General features: G+C 42.5%; 1 protein-coding gene across 3 annotated transcripts in view; it reads left to right on the top strand.

Annotated features, from left to right (window-relative positions):
- The window catches only part of LOC137334794 (proline-rich protein 5-like), a 101,027-nt gene extending 94,144 nt beyond the window's left edge, over positions 1 to 6,883 (top strand). For all 3 annotated transcript variants that reach the window (XM_067999772.1, XM_067999773.1, XM_067999771.1), the window contains one exon: positions 3,633 to 6,883. In XM_067999772.1, the coding sequence (XP_067855873.1) occupies positions 3,633 to 4,225 (593 nt within the window). In that variant the 3' untranslated portion in view covers positions 4,226 to 6,883. The remainder of the gene's footprint in view (positions 1 to 3,632) is intronic.
- Positions 6,884 to 13,763: the final 6,880 nt, after the last annotated feature.

The following is a 13,763-nucleotide window of genomic DNA, read 5'->3' as shown; positions in this document are numbered from 1 at the left end:
GTGGGAGAGAGTTCCACATCTCTACCACCTTTTGTGTGAAGAAGTGTTCCCTAACTTCTCTCCTAAATGGCCAGGCTCTGATTTTAGGGTGATGTCCCTTATCCTAGACTCCCCACCAGTGGAAAAAGTTTCTCTCTATCTAACCTATCAATTCCTTTCAAAATCCTAAAAACCTCCATCAAATCATCCATTAACCTTCTATATTCCAGGGAATACAAGCTTAGTTTATGTAATCTCTCCTCATAATTTAACCTTTGAAGCCCTGGTAACAATCTGGTGAATCCAAATGTTACACAATGTTGGTCCACTGCCTGAAAACCACCTTGGTTGGGTTTCTTTGGAGGTGGCACTTCAGGAATGTACGCAGGTTCAGGTTTGGGAATGATCTGTATATATAGATGTATATGTGTCACATTAAGAAAGATAGAATATCCATAGATGTATTGCACTAAGTCTACCACAAAAGGGGTATGTCTTTCCCTTATTGGTGTTAGAGGTGAGAGATCTTCCTTTGGGATTGGATTCAGCTCTAGATTTCAGGGCTGAAAGGACAGTGTTTGAACTCCCTGTATAACCTAGTTTCTCTTTGATTATATCATTAACGTCCTCTTTATCATAGAGATGCACTCCGGCATTGTACTTTTTGAACCTTTTGACAGTACCCAATTGGAGTATTGTGTCCAGTTTTCACAACTGGAGTATTGTGTCTAGTTCTCACAACTGGAGTATTGTGTCCAGTTCTCACAACTGGAGTATTGTGTCCAGTTCTGGGCACCGCACTGTCCTTTCAGCTACATCATTAAATAAATTTAAAACAGAAATAGACAGTTTCCTAGAAGTAAAGGGAATTAGGGGTTACGGGGAGCGGGCAGGAAATTGGACATGAATTTAGATTTGAGGTTAGGATCAGATCAGCCATGATCTTATTGAATGGTTGAGCAGGCTCGAGGGGCCGATTGGCCTACTCCTGCTCCTATTTCTTATGTTCTTATGATATGAAGGCCTTAGAGGGGGTGCAGAAGAGATTTACTAGAATGATTCCAAGGATGAAGGACTTCAGTTACGTGGATAGACTGGAGCAGCTGGGATTGTTCTCCTTAGAGCAGAGAAGGTTGAGAGGAGATTTGATAGGGGTGTTCAAAATCATGAAGGGTCTATACAGAGTAGATAGAGAAACTGTTCCCATTGGTGGAAGGGTCAAGAACCAGAGGACATAGATTTAAAGTGATTGGCAAAAGAACTGTTGACCGGAGGTTACCGGTTACGGTTATTGGCTTAGTACAAAGAGGAGAAGAGTCAATTCTCTCTTAACTCTCAATTCGCTTTATTCACGCCTTTGAATCATATACATATAGCTTATACATCTGGTTAGATATAGACATGCAGTTTGCACCAGGTTATACAGTTTTATACCCAAACTAGGATCTAAACGCACACCCACTAGGTTTCTCTGACACTCCCTGAGTGGTCACAGAATATAAAGGATAATACCTGAAAAGGAGAGCTGACACTGGCCAGGCGTTCCATTCTCTCTCTCTCTCAACGTCATCTCTACGTCCCTGACGTAGGTTCTTCCACTTCCGCGATGGTTGGTCTCCGGAGTCTTCGCTCTGGCTTCACGCCCCAGATTCTTCATTCTTATTCCGAATCTTATCTCTTCAAGCTGTGCTGTCTCTCTCTCCCGTTGGTTTAGGCTTGCTCGCCTAGTCTGTGTCTTCTCCTCGTTGGCTCTGTCCCAAGGACTTAGGTAGCATTACCTCATTACTCCTTTTCTAAATAAGGACTTGTGTGTTATCACATCTCCTTTGTCTTTCACAAAACTTAGCTAATTCAAACCGGTTCCAGCCAGCTCAGGCCAGCGACTGAACTCAGATTACTTCAGTTCAAAAGTTGCTTTTGCCTGTGTGTCAGCAGCTGGGAATCTCAGGTTACTTCTGCAGCCCCTGGCCAACAGAACCAAAGACGACATGAGGAAAAACTTTTTTACACAGTGAGTGGTTATGATCTGGAATGCACTGCCTGAGGGTGTGGTGGAGGCAGATTCAATCATGGCTTTCAAAAGGGAACTGAATAAGTACTTGAAGGGAAAAAAATTGCAGGGCTCCAGGGATAGGGTGGGGGAGTGGGATAGCTGAATTGCTGTTGCAGAGAGCCAGCATGGACTCGATGGGCCGAATGACCTCCTTCCGTGCTGTAACCATTCTATGATTCATACCCATTCATAAATCGTTTTATTTGTTACAGCCAGGCAACATTGCATTTTCCATCCAAGAGAGTGAGCAAGCAACCTATTCCAGCCCTCTGTTGCTCCTGTCTCCACTGCATGTATATAATGACTGCTACCCATGATCCAAGCTTCTCTAGCTACCTTTATCCTTCCTGGATCGCCTTCTGCATTTCCTCAACTCCCGTCATCCTGCCTCTGCTTATCATTTCACTCCTACCTTCCCCAGCTATATTAAATTCTCCCAACTTACCTTACTAATTGCCCCATCCCAATACTCCCTCCATAAACCTTTTCTTCTGCTGCCCCAGGCTCTCATTCCCTCTGAGCAGGCTTATGGCCTCTTTCTACCTCAACCTAGGCACTGATCAGCAGCTTCACCCCAGCAGTCATCCAAATTGTTTTATTCCTCTTCTGAGGTACTTCCACCTGTACTCCCGAAACATTCTCCGGCAGTCAACCTCTCTAATCTCTCTGCAGCCGCACCCTCTCCAGTCTCCACAGCAAGTCTTCCCTTGTAACCCCCAACTTCCCTGGTGCACCTCTAGCTACTTTCCACAAATTTAAGATGAGCACAAAAAGAATTAAAGGGAAGTTTAAAAAAAATTGCTGTCCACAGAGGGTGGTTAGAATGTGGAATTTTTTGCCACAATCAGATGCTGAAACAAAGTCCGTAAATTCCTTGAAAAGAGAGTAAGACGTGGGTTATTAAAGGTTATGAGGAGTGAGCCAGAGAGCGGAATTAGACTAGGTGACTCACGGAGAACCTTTGGTGTGTTTCTGTGCAGTACAGTTCTATCATTCTAAGTGTAGAGTGGAAGGTGAGCACTTTACATATTGAAGGATGGAAAAACCAGAGGCGAGGTTCTCTTTGGTTAACCCTTTCCACTTATCAGCCAGTTGCAGAGTAATTTTGTATAGGCCTTGGGAGGAGGGAAGTAGGATGCCTCTCTCTCAACTGAGGCATAATACATGGTTTGAAGAGTCCTTAAAAAAAAGCAAAGTGGAGACAATACCTTTAATAAGATACTTGCCATTTTATGGCAATAAAGTGAAGTTCAGTTTTGTGGAAATAACACAAAAAACAAACCATTATTGCAATAGGCAAAGCTACATCAAAGCACTAGTACTTTAAAGGCATCATTTCAATTCAAACACCCCACTGAAACCTGAAGTGAGCTGTAACTTCTGAGACCTGTCAAGTCTCACCCATTTGAAGTGAAGCTCATTCATTTTGGTTGTCAGAAGTAATCTATTTCAATGGACACAACTCTCTGTGTTAAACGAGTTTGCAGTCAGATTTGCTGTTTTATTTCCCCTCCTAAATCTCAGTCTTAGCAATGGCCTCGTTTTGACTTTACTGATTTTTTTTTGTTAAAAGGATCAATTATATTTTTCTCTTTAACAGAAAAACGATTCTTTCCACGATATTCCAAATCGAATGAAATTCTGACCAAGAACCCAGTGGTGCGTTCAAAGAGCTACAACAATCCGATGCTAACCCCTGTCGCAGAATATGAAAGCGAAGGAAGCCTGGTCAACGGCACGAGCATCAGACGGCATTCTGTATCAGAAATGACAACTTGCATAGAGTCTGAAGGCTATTTAAATCTCAGTCCCTGCGTTACTATCCCCACTATGGACCCAATGTCTGTCATGACTGCCACAACAGCACAGAACCACTTGCCAGGAGAGCAAGAGCGGGCCAGCATAAGAACCATAAGTGAACTTCTCCAGTGCAAGACTATGAGCGAACCCATCATCAGCCAGCAGCAGGGTCTTTTCCATGTTCAGGACCCCAGAGATGCCCAAGACAATGCCTTTAAGTTGTCAAGTAGCCCCTCCCTGATACCAGCAGCATCATCCAGTCCTGAAAGCACAGTGGACAACATCTTGGAATCAATGGGTCCAGACTCAGATGGGATTTTTCTTGACTTTGGCCATAGGTGTTCAGAGACACCGACGTACAGCAGAGAGATGAGCAGACAAAGTGTGGTGTGACATTAAGACCAGCGAAACCAATAATGTAGTGGTGCAATAAAAGAAGAACCCGCAAACACAGCCAAGCTGTCACTGTTGCACTGCCAGTTATTAAACGCTCAAGAGTTTTTAAAATCATCAAACTGAAGGGGAAGAACACTTCTGACACAAAACCTCAATTTGAAGTGTGATTCCTAGAGTGCACTGTTAAGACCAGCAGCGTGTAATGTCTGCAACAAATTCATTTGAGCCCAAGCCACTCTTGTTGTAATGTATATATTGAATCCCAGTGCCAACTCCAGCCTGAGCCAACATAAGGAGACAAACTCCTAGTTTTCACATTTCTCTTTCCTCCCTCCGCCCCATTAATCTGTGTCTCTGCAGTGGGGAGGGGCTAACCGCTGAGGACTGCAGGAGTATTTCTGCAGTGCACAAAATCAGATGGCATTGTTTTAGTTTATTCTGAGTTAGTGCTCTCTCAGGGTTTGTGTTTTGCTCCAATTCAGGTTATGGCAAATTTACAGAGAAGCAGTTCTGTAGATCTTAAGTGACAGAAAGAAGTGACTATTTTAAATGAAGTCATCTTTAAAAAAACAGGATTCAAAGGGTTAATTTTCTAACTCCACCATATTGTTAGCACCGTTGAGCACTAAGAACCAAAGGTGTTTGTTGATTTAAAAATAATAGATCATGTTGCCCAATTTAGACATTTTTTGGACAAACTATAACTGTCATTCACAAGTCACCTTCCTTTACCTATTCCAAATCACAAAAAATGCCCTTATTTACTGCACATTTCACATCGTCTGCAGTGACTCACTCGGCAGGTCCAAGATTTATGGATTTTTTTTAATGCTCTTGATTCATGTGATAAATTTAAGTGTAGCCTTCTACGTATATAAATTTGATACGTGAATCGTGACTATTAAAAAAAACTGAGTGCTGAGTCTGTTAAAATCTACTGAACTGCCCATAATGCAATGTGTTATAACAGGAGATATATGACCTGTTAGTGTTTCAGACGTTTGAACTGCTGGTTAGAGGCAGCCTGGGAGCAACATCATGATTTCCATTACAATGATTTCATGAATGGGACTAGTAGGACTGAGGAAGTAACATAAAAAGGGAGTTCTATACAAAATGAGTGTTCCCAGACTGCCTCTAACCGACTGTGAAGCACAGTAACAAATGTGATTGAAAGATGTTGGTATGTACACAGATATCTCCCTTTACAGGAGAAATCAGTGGAATCGATTTCTCCTATTAATGCTGCTTGGTGGTTTGATCTGCCAATTTCATTCTGCTGCTGTTGTTTAAAGTGCAGAAGATTTCCTATTTCAGTGCTGGGGGCTCCTGCATGGAATACCCATGTGAGAAAGCACTTTGTAATTTGAATGTACCATAAGGGTGGAGAAAGAAGAAGTGGATTAGAAAAAAATCTACAGACACATTTTATCCAAAGTATTTCATCCAATAAGCTAGAATTGGGTCAGTCCAGTCTAGCCCTGCTCAATCATGCCCAAAGAGGAGACCAGTGTTTAAGGATATAAAACTGGATATCTTATTAATCCAACACAAAGCAATACAGAGAACCTGAACACAACCAAACATATAGAGTGTGGTGTACTAGCCAATAAGAGCAGTTACTGAAGTAATAACTTAAGTCTGCGGATTCAGTAGAGGGGGAGAAGATGGGAAGGGGGGTTGCGGTACCATTCAGCACAGACAGCACTTTATCACCTCACCCTTTCTTGGAAATTCTGCATTCAAAATTCTTACTTAACTTGCTGTATCACTTTGTTTGTAAAGGATATGAACAGCAGCCTCCAAAGCAGCATATTCATTTTTTTCTCAACAATTTTCTCCCCTGTCCACCTCTCCTGTCTTATCAGAAGGTGTTGACTCTTTGCTGAAGTACTGTTTTATGGGTACCAGGCCCCCTCTGGAACCTAACTCATTACAGCCTATTTGACTGTGGAAGCATTACCGCCAACCGCAAAAAAGGTCCTCACCAGGCATTGATAGCGATCAGGAACAGAAACTAGAGGTGCTAAGTCCAATTATAGTGCCCTTACTATTACACCAGTTGAGATCATTTAACTTAACACAAACTGGAAATCAAATCTCGGACTTTCCTGCTTTGTATGGCTAAACTACTCACTGGGTAAACTTGCTGAGCCATCGGTGGAGCTGGCAACAGAATCTTGATGCCACCGTTGACTTTCCATGGTGGAGGTGTACACTTAGATTTTGCAACCCCTATTTCTGTTGCCTGTCACCATTTTATTTTACTGCAATGAAGATGCATGGCCTGTCACTCCATATTCTGTAGAAATATGTTGCAACAAATAAATGCAATAGAGACCAGTTAACAGGCACTTTGTTAATGAAATCATTAGTTTCAAGAAAATCTTTGCTCATTCCCAATGCATTCTACTACGTTTGCTTAATAGAATCATTGGATATAGGGTGTGTGTGTGTGTGTTTTCCTTACCAATAATGTGCTCCATTATGAGGCTTACATACTTGTATTTATAATTGTAAGCATTCTGTAGAGTGATGTAAAATCACAATAAGACTAATGAATATTAATGAACAGTAAATCTTTACTTAATTTTCTTCACTTAAGAACTGTCTGGCTGATCAATACAATATTATTAAACAACTGACTTCATATGAGATTGCTATAGAAATTTCCTACCTGCATTATATATGTTTTATCATGCAAAAGTACAAGTTTATTGTTTAGGGCTGTAACAGTCTCATGATTTATTTTTGCTTAACATAGCTTGCACAGATGGGAGTAAAAATATCCTTTATTTGCTGGTTTCATGTTAATTTTTCCCCTTCCTTTCATGGTTATGTTAGAGTGTACAGTTCAATGGACACCAGTCACCCTCTGGTACTCACGCAAGTGGTCATTCTTCACAGAATATTGATCGGCTATTTGACCATGAGGGCATACTAACGCAAACGTGCGCGCGCACGCACGCACACACATAGAAATGAGGGGCAGGAACACTGGCTGAATTTTCCCCTCCTTAGCTTGGGGCCACTAAGATCAATTGTTGCATCCCTACTACAGAGAGTAGAGATCCCTAATTAAACAATCACAAAGAATTTTCATTAACTTTTCCCTCTTAATGTTTGTTTTGTTGACTTTTATTTTTTAATTTTGTTTGAATGGTGAGTACTGATGACATTGTTAGGGAAATGTGATTGGAGGTGGAGCTGTGAGGCAGCTGAATGAATATCCCTTGTCAGAGCTGAAGCACTCTACGGTGGAGCTGAAGCAACCTACGGTGGAGCTGAAGCACCCTACAATTGAGCTGAAGCACCTTACGGTGGAGCTGAAGCACTCTACGGTGGAGCTGAAGCACCCTACAATTGAGCTGAAGCACCCTATGATTGAGCTGAAGCACCCTATGATTGAGCTGAAGCACCTTACGGTGGACCTGAAGCACCCCACTGTGGAGCTGAAGCACCTTACGGTAGAGTGGAAGCAGCCTACAATAGAGCTGACGCACCCTACGATTGATATCCTCCTGCATTCACTCATTACACTCATGCTCTCTAAGTCCTTCATGTCTGTTTTCTCCTAGTGACGTCATCAGCACTAAAACAGTCTAAACAAAAGCAACCTACTTAAACCAAAAAAAGAAACATACCAAAATCCAAAATCTATGTAAATTTAATTTTTAAAATGAATACTTTAAGTTGCTTTATTTCTATTACATTTTTCTTTCCCTGTTACTTTCGACCTTTCCTGAAGGGACTCACTCACCCAGGGGTACAGTGTTACAGATATCAGCAGTTCTTTGGTATCTTGCCCCGGTAGCTTTTGTTTATTTGTGAGCCTATACAGTGAATGTCAGAAGGCTATTCAATCCTGTGCCGCTAAACCCTGCCCTCAACCAACATCCATGTACAAGCACTTTCCAACAGAATTCCATGGAAAGTAATTAGGAGCAAGAACTGGCTGATTCCCACAGCAAGTTGCAGTTCCCTGCTGAAACCACCCTACTTAGCACCAAGCAAAGAATGAACCTGGGATCTTCCTGGTCTGTATGGCTCAGTGATATACCGGGATATACTCTGAGCTTCCGGTTGCTTGCCACTTTAATTCTGCCTCTCATTCTGACCTCTACACTGTTCCAATGATGCTCAATGCAAGCTCGAGGAACAGCACCTCATCTTTCTATTAGGCACTTTACAGTCTTCCGGCCTTAACAACTTTAGATCTTAACCACCGCTCCCATTTTCTTGGACAGCAGGTGCTGGTAACGGAGGATGGATGCACCGGAGTCACTGGGAGTGGAGGAGGTGTGGGCTGGAGCTTGGGGTGGGGATCGCCTATAACTACACAGCCAGCAGGGTGGTCCGCACCCCTGGTGTCTACCCACCTTTCTCCACCATGTTCCCGGACCACGGGAGCCTTCTCTTTGCCAGATTTTCCATGTTTCCCTCCCCCTCTGCTATTTTGCTGTAACCATTTACACCTCCTCTGGACCCATCATTTGTTTCTATACTGGTCCCATTACTACCCCCTTTTGTCTTGCACCATCATCCCTTTTGTTATTTAATCATTCCAGACCTTCCCCTTTGTTCTTTCCTCCCCCCAACCTTTTTTTCCTGGCTCTGTACTTGCTTAAAAACTATCCAGCTGTAACTCCCAGTTCTGATGAAAGGTCATCGACATGAAACATTAACTCTGTTTCTCTCTCCACAGATGCTGCCCGACCTGCTGAGTATTTTCCAGCATTTCCTGTTTTTATTTCAGATTTCCAGCATCCGCAGTATTTTGCTTTTGATACTTCTGAGCAGTATTTTTTCAAACAGGTGTGTCGACTAACCCTTAGTTTTTGGTGCATTTACCCATACTGAGTGAGGTCCTGTTTTCTTCATTTTTTTAATGGAGAGTTGCTCCAAAGCATTCCGGCAAATGTGTGGTCAGCTACACCACATCAGAAACAAATTGATCCAGTTGTGAACAAGGTGACATTAATGAACAATGGATTACTGTTGAGCAAAACAGACTGCAGTGCACGAGAAAGGGTATCTCTCAGCACCAATACAATCAAAATGCATTTTTTTAATGTTAGACAAAGGTCAAGGCATACTTTAAATACTTTATTCTTTAGAAGTACAGGAAGTACCAAGTTTCTTCTAATGTGTTAAATTGGCTGATGAACACTGATCTAAATTTGGGCCTGTGGGGAGAAGTTGGGTAAACTACCATTTTACTCCAACTAACAGGTTTGAATTTCCTGCGTATTTGTGCCTTGAAATACATGCGTTCGGGACGCGGATCAAATACGGGGCCTAAAAGATCGCAGAATTTTGGACGTAAGCGAGTTATGCGTGTAACTCATTTACGGACAAATCTCCTCGATCATTTACATTTGTTTACAGATCCTCTCTCCTGAAAGTATCTCCGTCCACAAAACTGGCCCCGCCCCCCAGGTTACAAATGCGAGTATCCTGCAATTGCGATGATTCAGAGGCCCTGCTCAGAATGCGAGAGAATTTTATTTTCAACCACAGCAGGAAACAAAGTAATTTTTCTGGTGTTTTGAAATTTTTTGATCGTTTTTTAAAAAATCTTTCTTAGTCAGACCTGCACTGTATTTTCTGCTTCGTTGAATGCATTTTTATGGCATAAGTGAAAGCTTCGCTGATCACCCTGTGCCTAATGTGTATGAATGATGGTTAAATGATTTTGAAACTTTAGTTTTCATACTTGAAGAAATTATATGGTGTGAGTTCGCTGCTTTCCTTGGGCCCTGATTGTTTACCCTGATTTACACCGATTTTACGTTCGGGCGTATTCTAATGAGAATTGCAGGAAATCTGAGCGTAACGTGACCTTGGCAAAATGGACGCGGGATTGGCTGTATCTTCGAGTCTAACTTTCTTGTTGTGCCCACAGAGAAAATTCCAGGCCAACGTGTGGGGTTTTTTTTGCGGGGGAGGGCTCTTTTCCATTATTAGTTGATTAATTTAATATTTGTACAGATCTTTTAATTTTAATTTTTTTTTATTTTGCTTCTTTTTTAATTCCGTTAGTGTGAAGGTGATCCTGCTGCAGAAAGTAAGCTGTTGCTACGGAGAACCATTTGGCCAATCATATCTGTTTGGCCCTTTGCTAGAGCAATCTACTAATCCCACTGTCCTGCTCTCTCCCTGTGGCCCAGCAAATATTTATCCAATTTTTCCTTAAAAGATGCAATGGCCTCTGCCTTAACCAGGCACTGTGTTAAGGTATTTCACGCCCCAAAATACCTTATGTGCAAAGAACTTTCTCCTAACCCCTCTCCTCACTCTCTGTAATAATTTTGAATTGATGACTCCTTGTCACTGAATCCCCAACCAGAAGAAATTGCCTTTCTCTAGTCACCTGATTAAAAACTTCTCTGAAATCTCCTCTGCCTCTGTGCTGAAGTGGAATGGTCTCAGTATCTCAATTCTCTCCCTGACAACTATTATCCCAGGCATCATCCTGGTGGATAATTGCTATACACTATGGCTTTAATATCCTTTCTATAATGGGGTACCCAAAACTGCACACAGTACTTTAATGGTGGCCTAACCAACATTTTGCTGCATCATTTCATAAGGCTAACTTTACCCCAAATAAATATTTTGGATGAGCTGAAGTTTACAGCTCACGGAGGATGGGAGGCTGGCCAGGAGAGCATTGGAATAGTTCAGTCTGGAAGTGACAAAGGCATAGATGAGGATATCAGCAGCAGACAAGCTGAGGCAGGGGTAGAGATGGACAGTATTATGGAGGTGGAAGTAGACGCTCTTTGTGATGGAGAGGATATGGGGTCAGAAGCTCAGCTCACGATCAAATAGGACGCTGAGGTTGCGAACAGTCTGGTTCAGCCTGAGACAGTTGCTAGGGAGGGGGATGGAATTGGTGGCGAGGCTACGAAGTTTGTTGTGGGTTGTGATAGGTGCCGAAGATGAAAGCTTTGGTCTTCCCAATGTTTAACTGGAGGAAATTGCAGCTCAGCCAAGACTGGATGTTGGACAAGCACAACATAACAAAAGTTTGTGTATCTAAATGCTAAGCTGTATCCCTATAAATAAACAACTATTATACACACGGCTCCCCCCACCCTTTCTCTTCACGAGCTGTGCGAGCTAGCTAAAATCTACCTGTTTTCACTGAAGATCTCCATTTGTTCCAATCACAAGTCTCTATATATATTTGAAAATCATTTTCAAGCCTGTTACCAATTAGAATATAAGCAACAAACTTTGTAACATATGTAACAAAATAGGTTTACGGCTGCAAGAGGTTTTTTAAATCTCCTGTTTTGTGCCTGATTTAAAGGGACAGCTGCCAGCCTAAAAAAAGACAGGACTGCTTCATATCTGTCACAAGAAGGGTGGAGTGATCAACTTTGTCAAACACTGCAGAAAGGAAAAGGCGGGTTAGTGCACCGTGGTTACAGTCACAAAGGACATCATCGGTGACTGATGAGGGCGGTTCCAGTTCTGTAGCTAGTGGAAATCATATTAAAGGGATTCAAAGAGGAAGTGTTGGAAGAGATGGGTATGAAGGTGGTTGGTAACAACACATTTGAGGACTTTAGAAGGGAAGGGGAGATTAGAGACGGTGATAATTGGAGAGGACAAGGGGATCAAGGGAAGTTTTTATTTTGAGGAGAGGAATGATGACAGCAGTCTTAAAAAGTGGGGAACAAAGCTTGGAAAGAGGGAACCATTGACAATGTTAGAGAGCAGAGGGCCAAGCAAGGGTAGTTGTGTAATGAGGAGATGAGTAAGTAGGCATTTGCAAGCTCAGGTGGTAAGTCTTATGGATGAAATGAGTGTCGTGAGGGGCGAGGAGGAGATTAGGGAAAAGCTGTAGCGTGATACGGGGTCAGGACAAGGGTACGGGGAGGGATAAGAAAGGTAAGGTTAGGGGATGAGGAGATTGTAGAAGTATGGTCTCGATCTTTGAGACAAAGATATCCAGGAGCTCGTCATTTTGGGGGATTGAGGTGAAAAGGGGGGAGTAGAGGAAGAAGATTGGAGAAGACAATTTGTGATTGAAAAGAAAAACGTAGGATTGTCCTTACCATCTAGGATAATCCTGGGGTAATGGTAGGATTTAGATGGAGAAAGGGACGTACTAAATTGCTTTAGATCATGAAATCAGATCTGGTGGTGAACAACCAGGCCAATCATGTGTCAGGTTTGCTCCAATCTGTAGCCATTAGCTTTAAGGGTGGAGAGACAAGAATAGTACTGGGCAACAGCGGGGATTGGCGATAGGCAATTGGAGGGGACAAGAACAATGAAGGCCAAGGTAAAGGGACTGTTGAGGAAAAGAACTGCTCATCAGGCGGACTGTAGCGTTTGTGTCAAGGTGGATGAAATGCTAGCCGAAAGGAAGATGGGAGTTTGAGATGGTGTTGGAAAAGAAGATGGGAGATATTTTTCTCTGGAGCAAATTGTAGACGGATTTGAAGAAGGCAAGGCAATGTGAATGTCAGGAAGTAATTAGAGGTGGCTTGATTGAAGGTAAAGGCCATGGAAAGACATCTTGAGATGACAAGGAGAAGAGAGTTTCTGTGGGTGGGAATGTGTACATAGAGGGTAGAATTGAGTAAGGGCAGAAGAGAAGAGGAGAGGGAATGCGGTAATTAAGATGAAGATTGAAATCACTGAGGATAAGAAGTTGTTCAGTGTAGAGGGAAGCAAAGTAAGGAGAAAAGGGAGGAAATCTTAACCCAGAAAGGTGCCAGGAGACTTGGGAGGGCAGAAGACAAGGAAGATGTTTTAAAAAGAGGTAGGAGGGTGCGATGCTGAAAGGAGTAGAAGGTGCCCAATTATGAGAGTAGGACAAGGAACCACGGGTTCAAACTAGTAAAAAATAAATTTAGGACTAATATCAGGAAGTTCTTCTTCACACAGAGAAGGATAAACACATGGAATGGATACTTGGATAGTGTATTGGAGGCAAAAACTTAAGACTCATTTAAGAACCAGTTAGATGCTGCAATGGGGAGACTTTTAGAATCTTTCTGGATGGATGAACTAAGATGGACAAAATGGCCTTCCTCATCTGTAGTTAACTTGTGAGCTTGTGAATAAGGGGACAGGTGGAGATGGGACGTGGCACTGAGAGCCATGCTACTGCCATGATGGTTATGGTGAGTGACGTGATGAAATGAAGTGCCAGGTGGGGCAGCCTCATTTACGGGGAAAGTGTTGCCATCTGTGAGCCAAGTTTCAGTATAGTCCAAGATATTATTTAACCCAGAAGATTGTAGGTGGTGTCATCATTTTTTGTAAGGAAGCAGACATTTTGAAGGGCTTTATGTAGTATGTGCATGGTAGGAAACTAACAGAGATGATCATAAAGGGGGCAAGAAAAGAAGGGACAAAAACAGGAAGGAGACTGATAAGGTTCACTCCTAGAGGGGGAGATGGATAAGCTTTGCACAATGAGACAGTGTGAATTACTGTTCTGGGAAAACCAGCAGCCAGAACCATGGAGTGATGGAGGATGCAAAGAGCAGAACAAATGGGAACTGCGGGC

This window comes from Heptranchias perlo, chromosome 18 (genome assembly GCF_035084215.1).
Source record: "Heptranchias perlo isolate sHepPer1 chromosome 18, sHepPer1.hap1, whole genome shotgun sequence".
Classification (NCBI taxonomy): domain Eukaryota; kingdom Metazoa; phylum Chordata; class Chondrichthyes; order Hexanchiformes; family Hexanchidae; genus Heptranchias; species Heptranchias perlo.
Note: the sequence above shows the minus strand (reverse complement) of the source record. Positions and strands in the feature narration are given on the sequence as shown.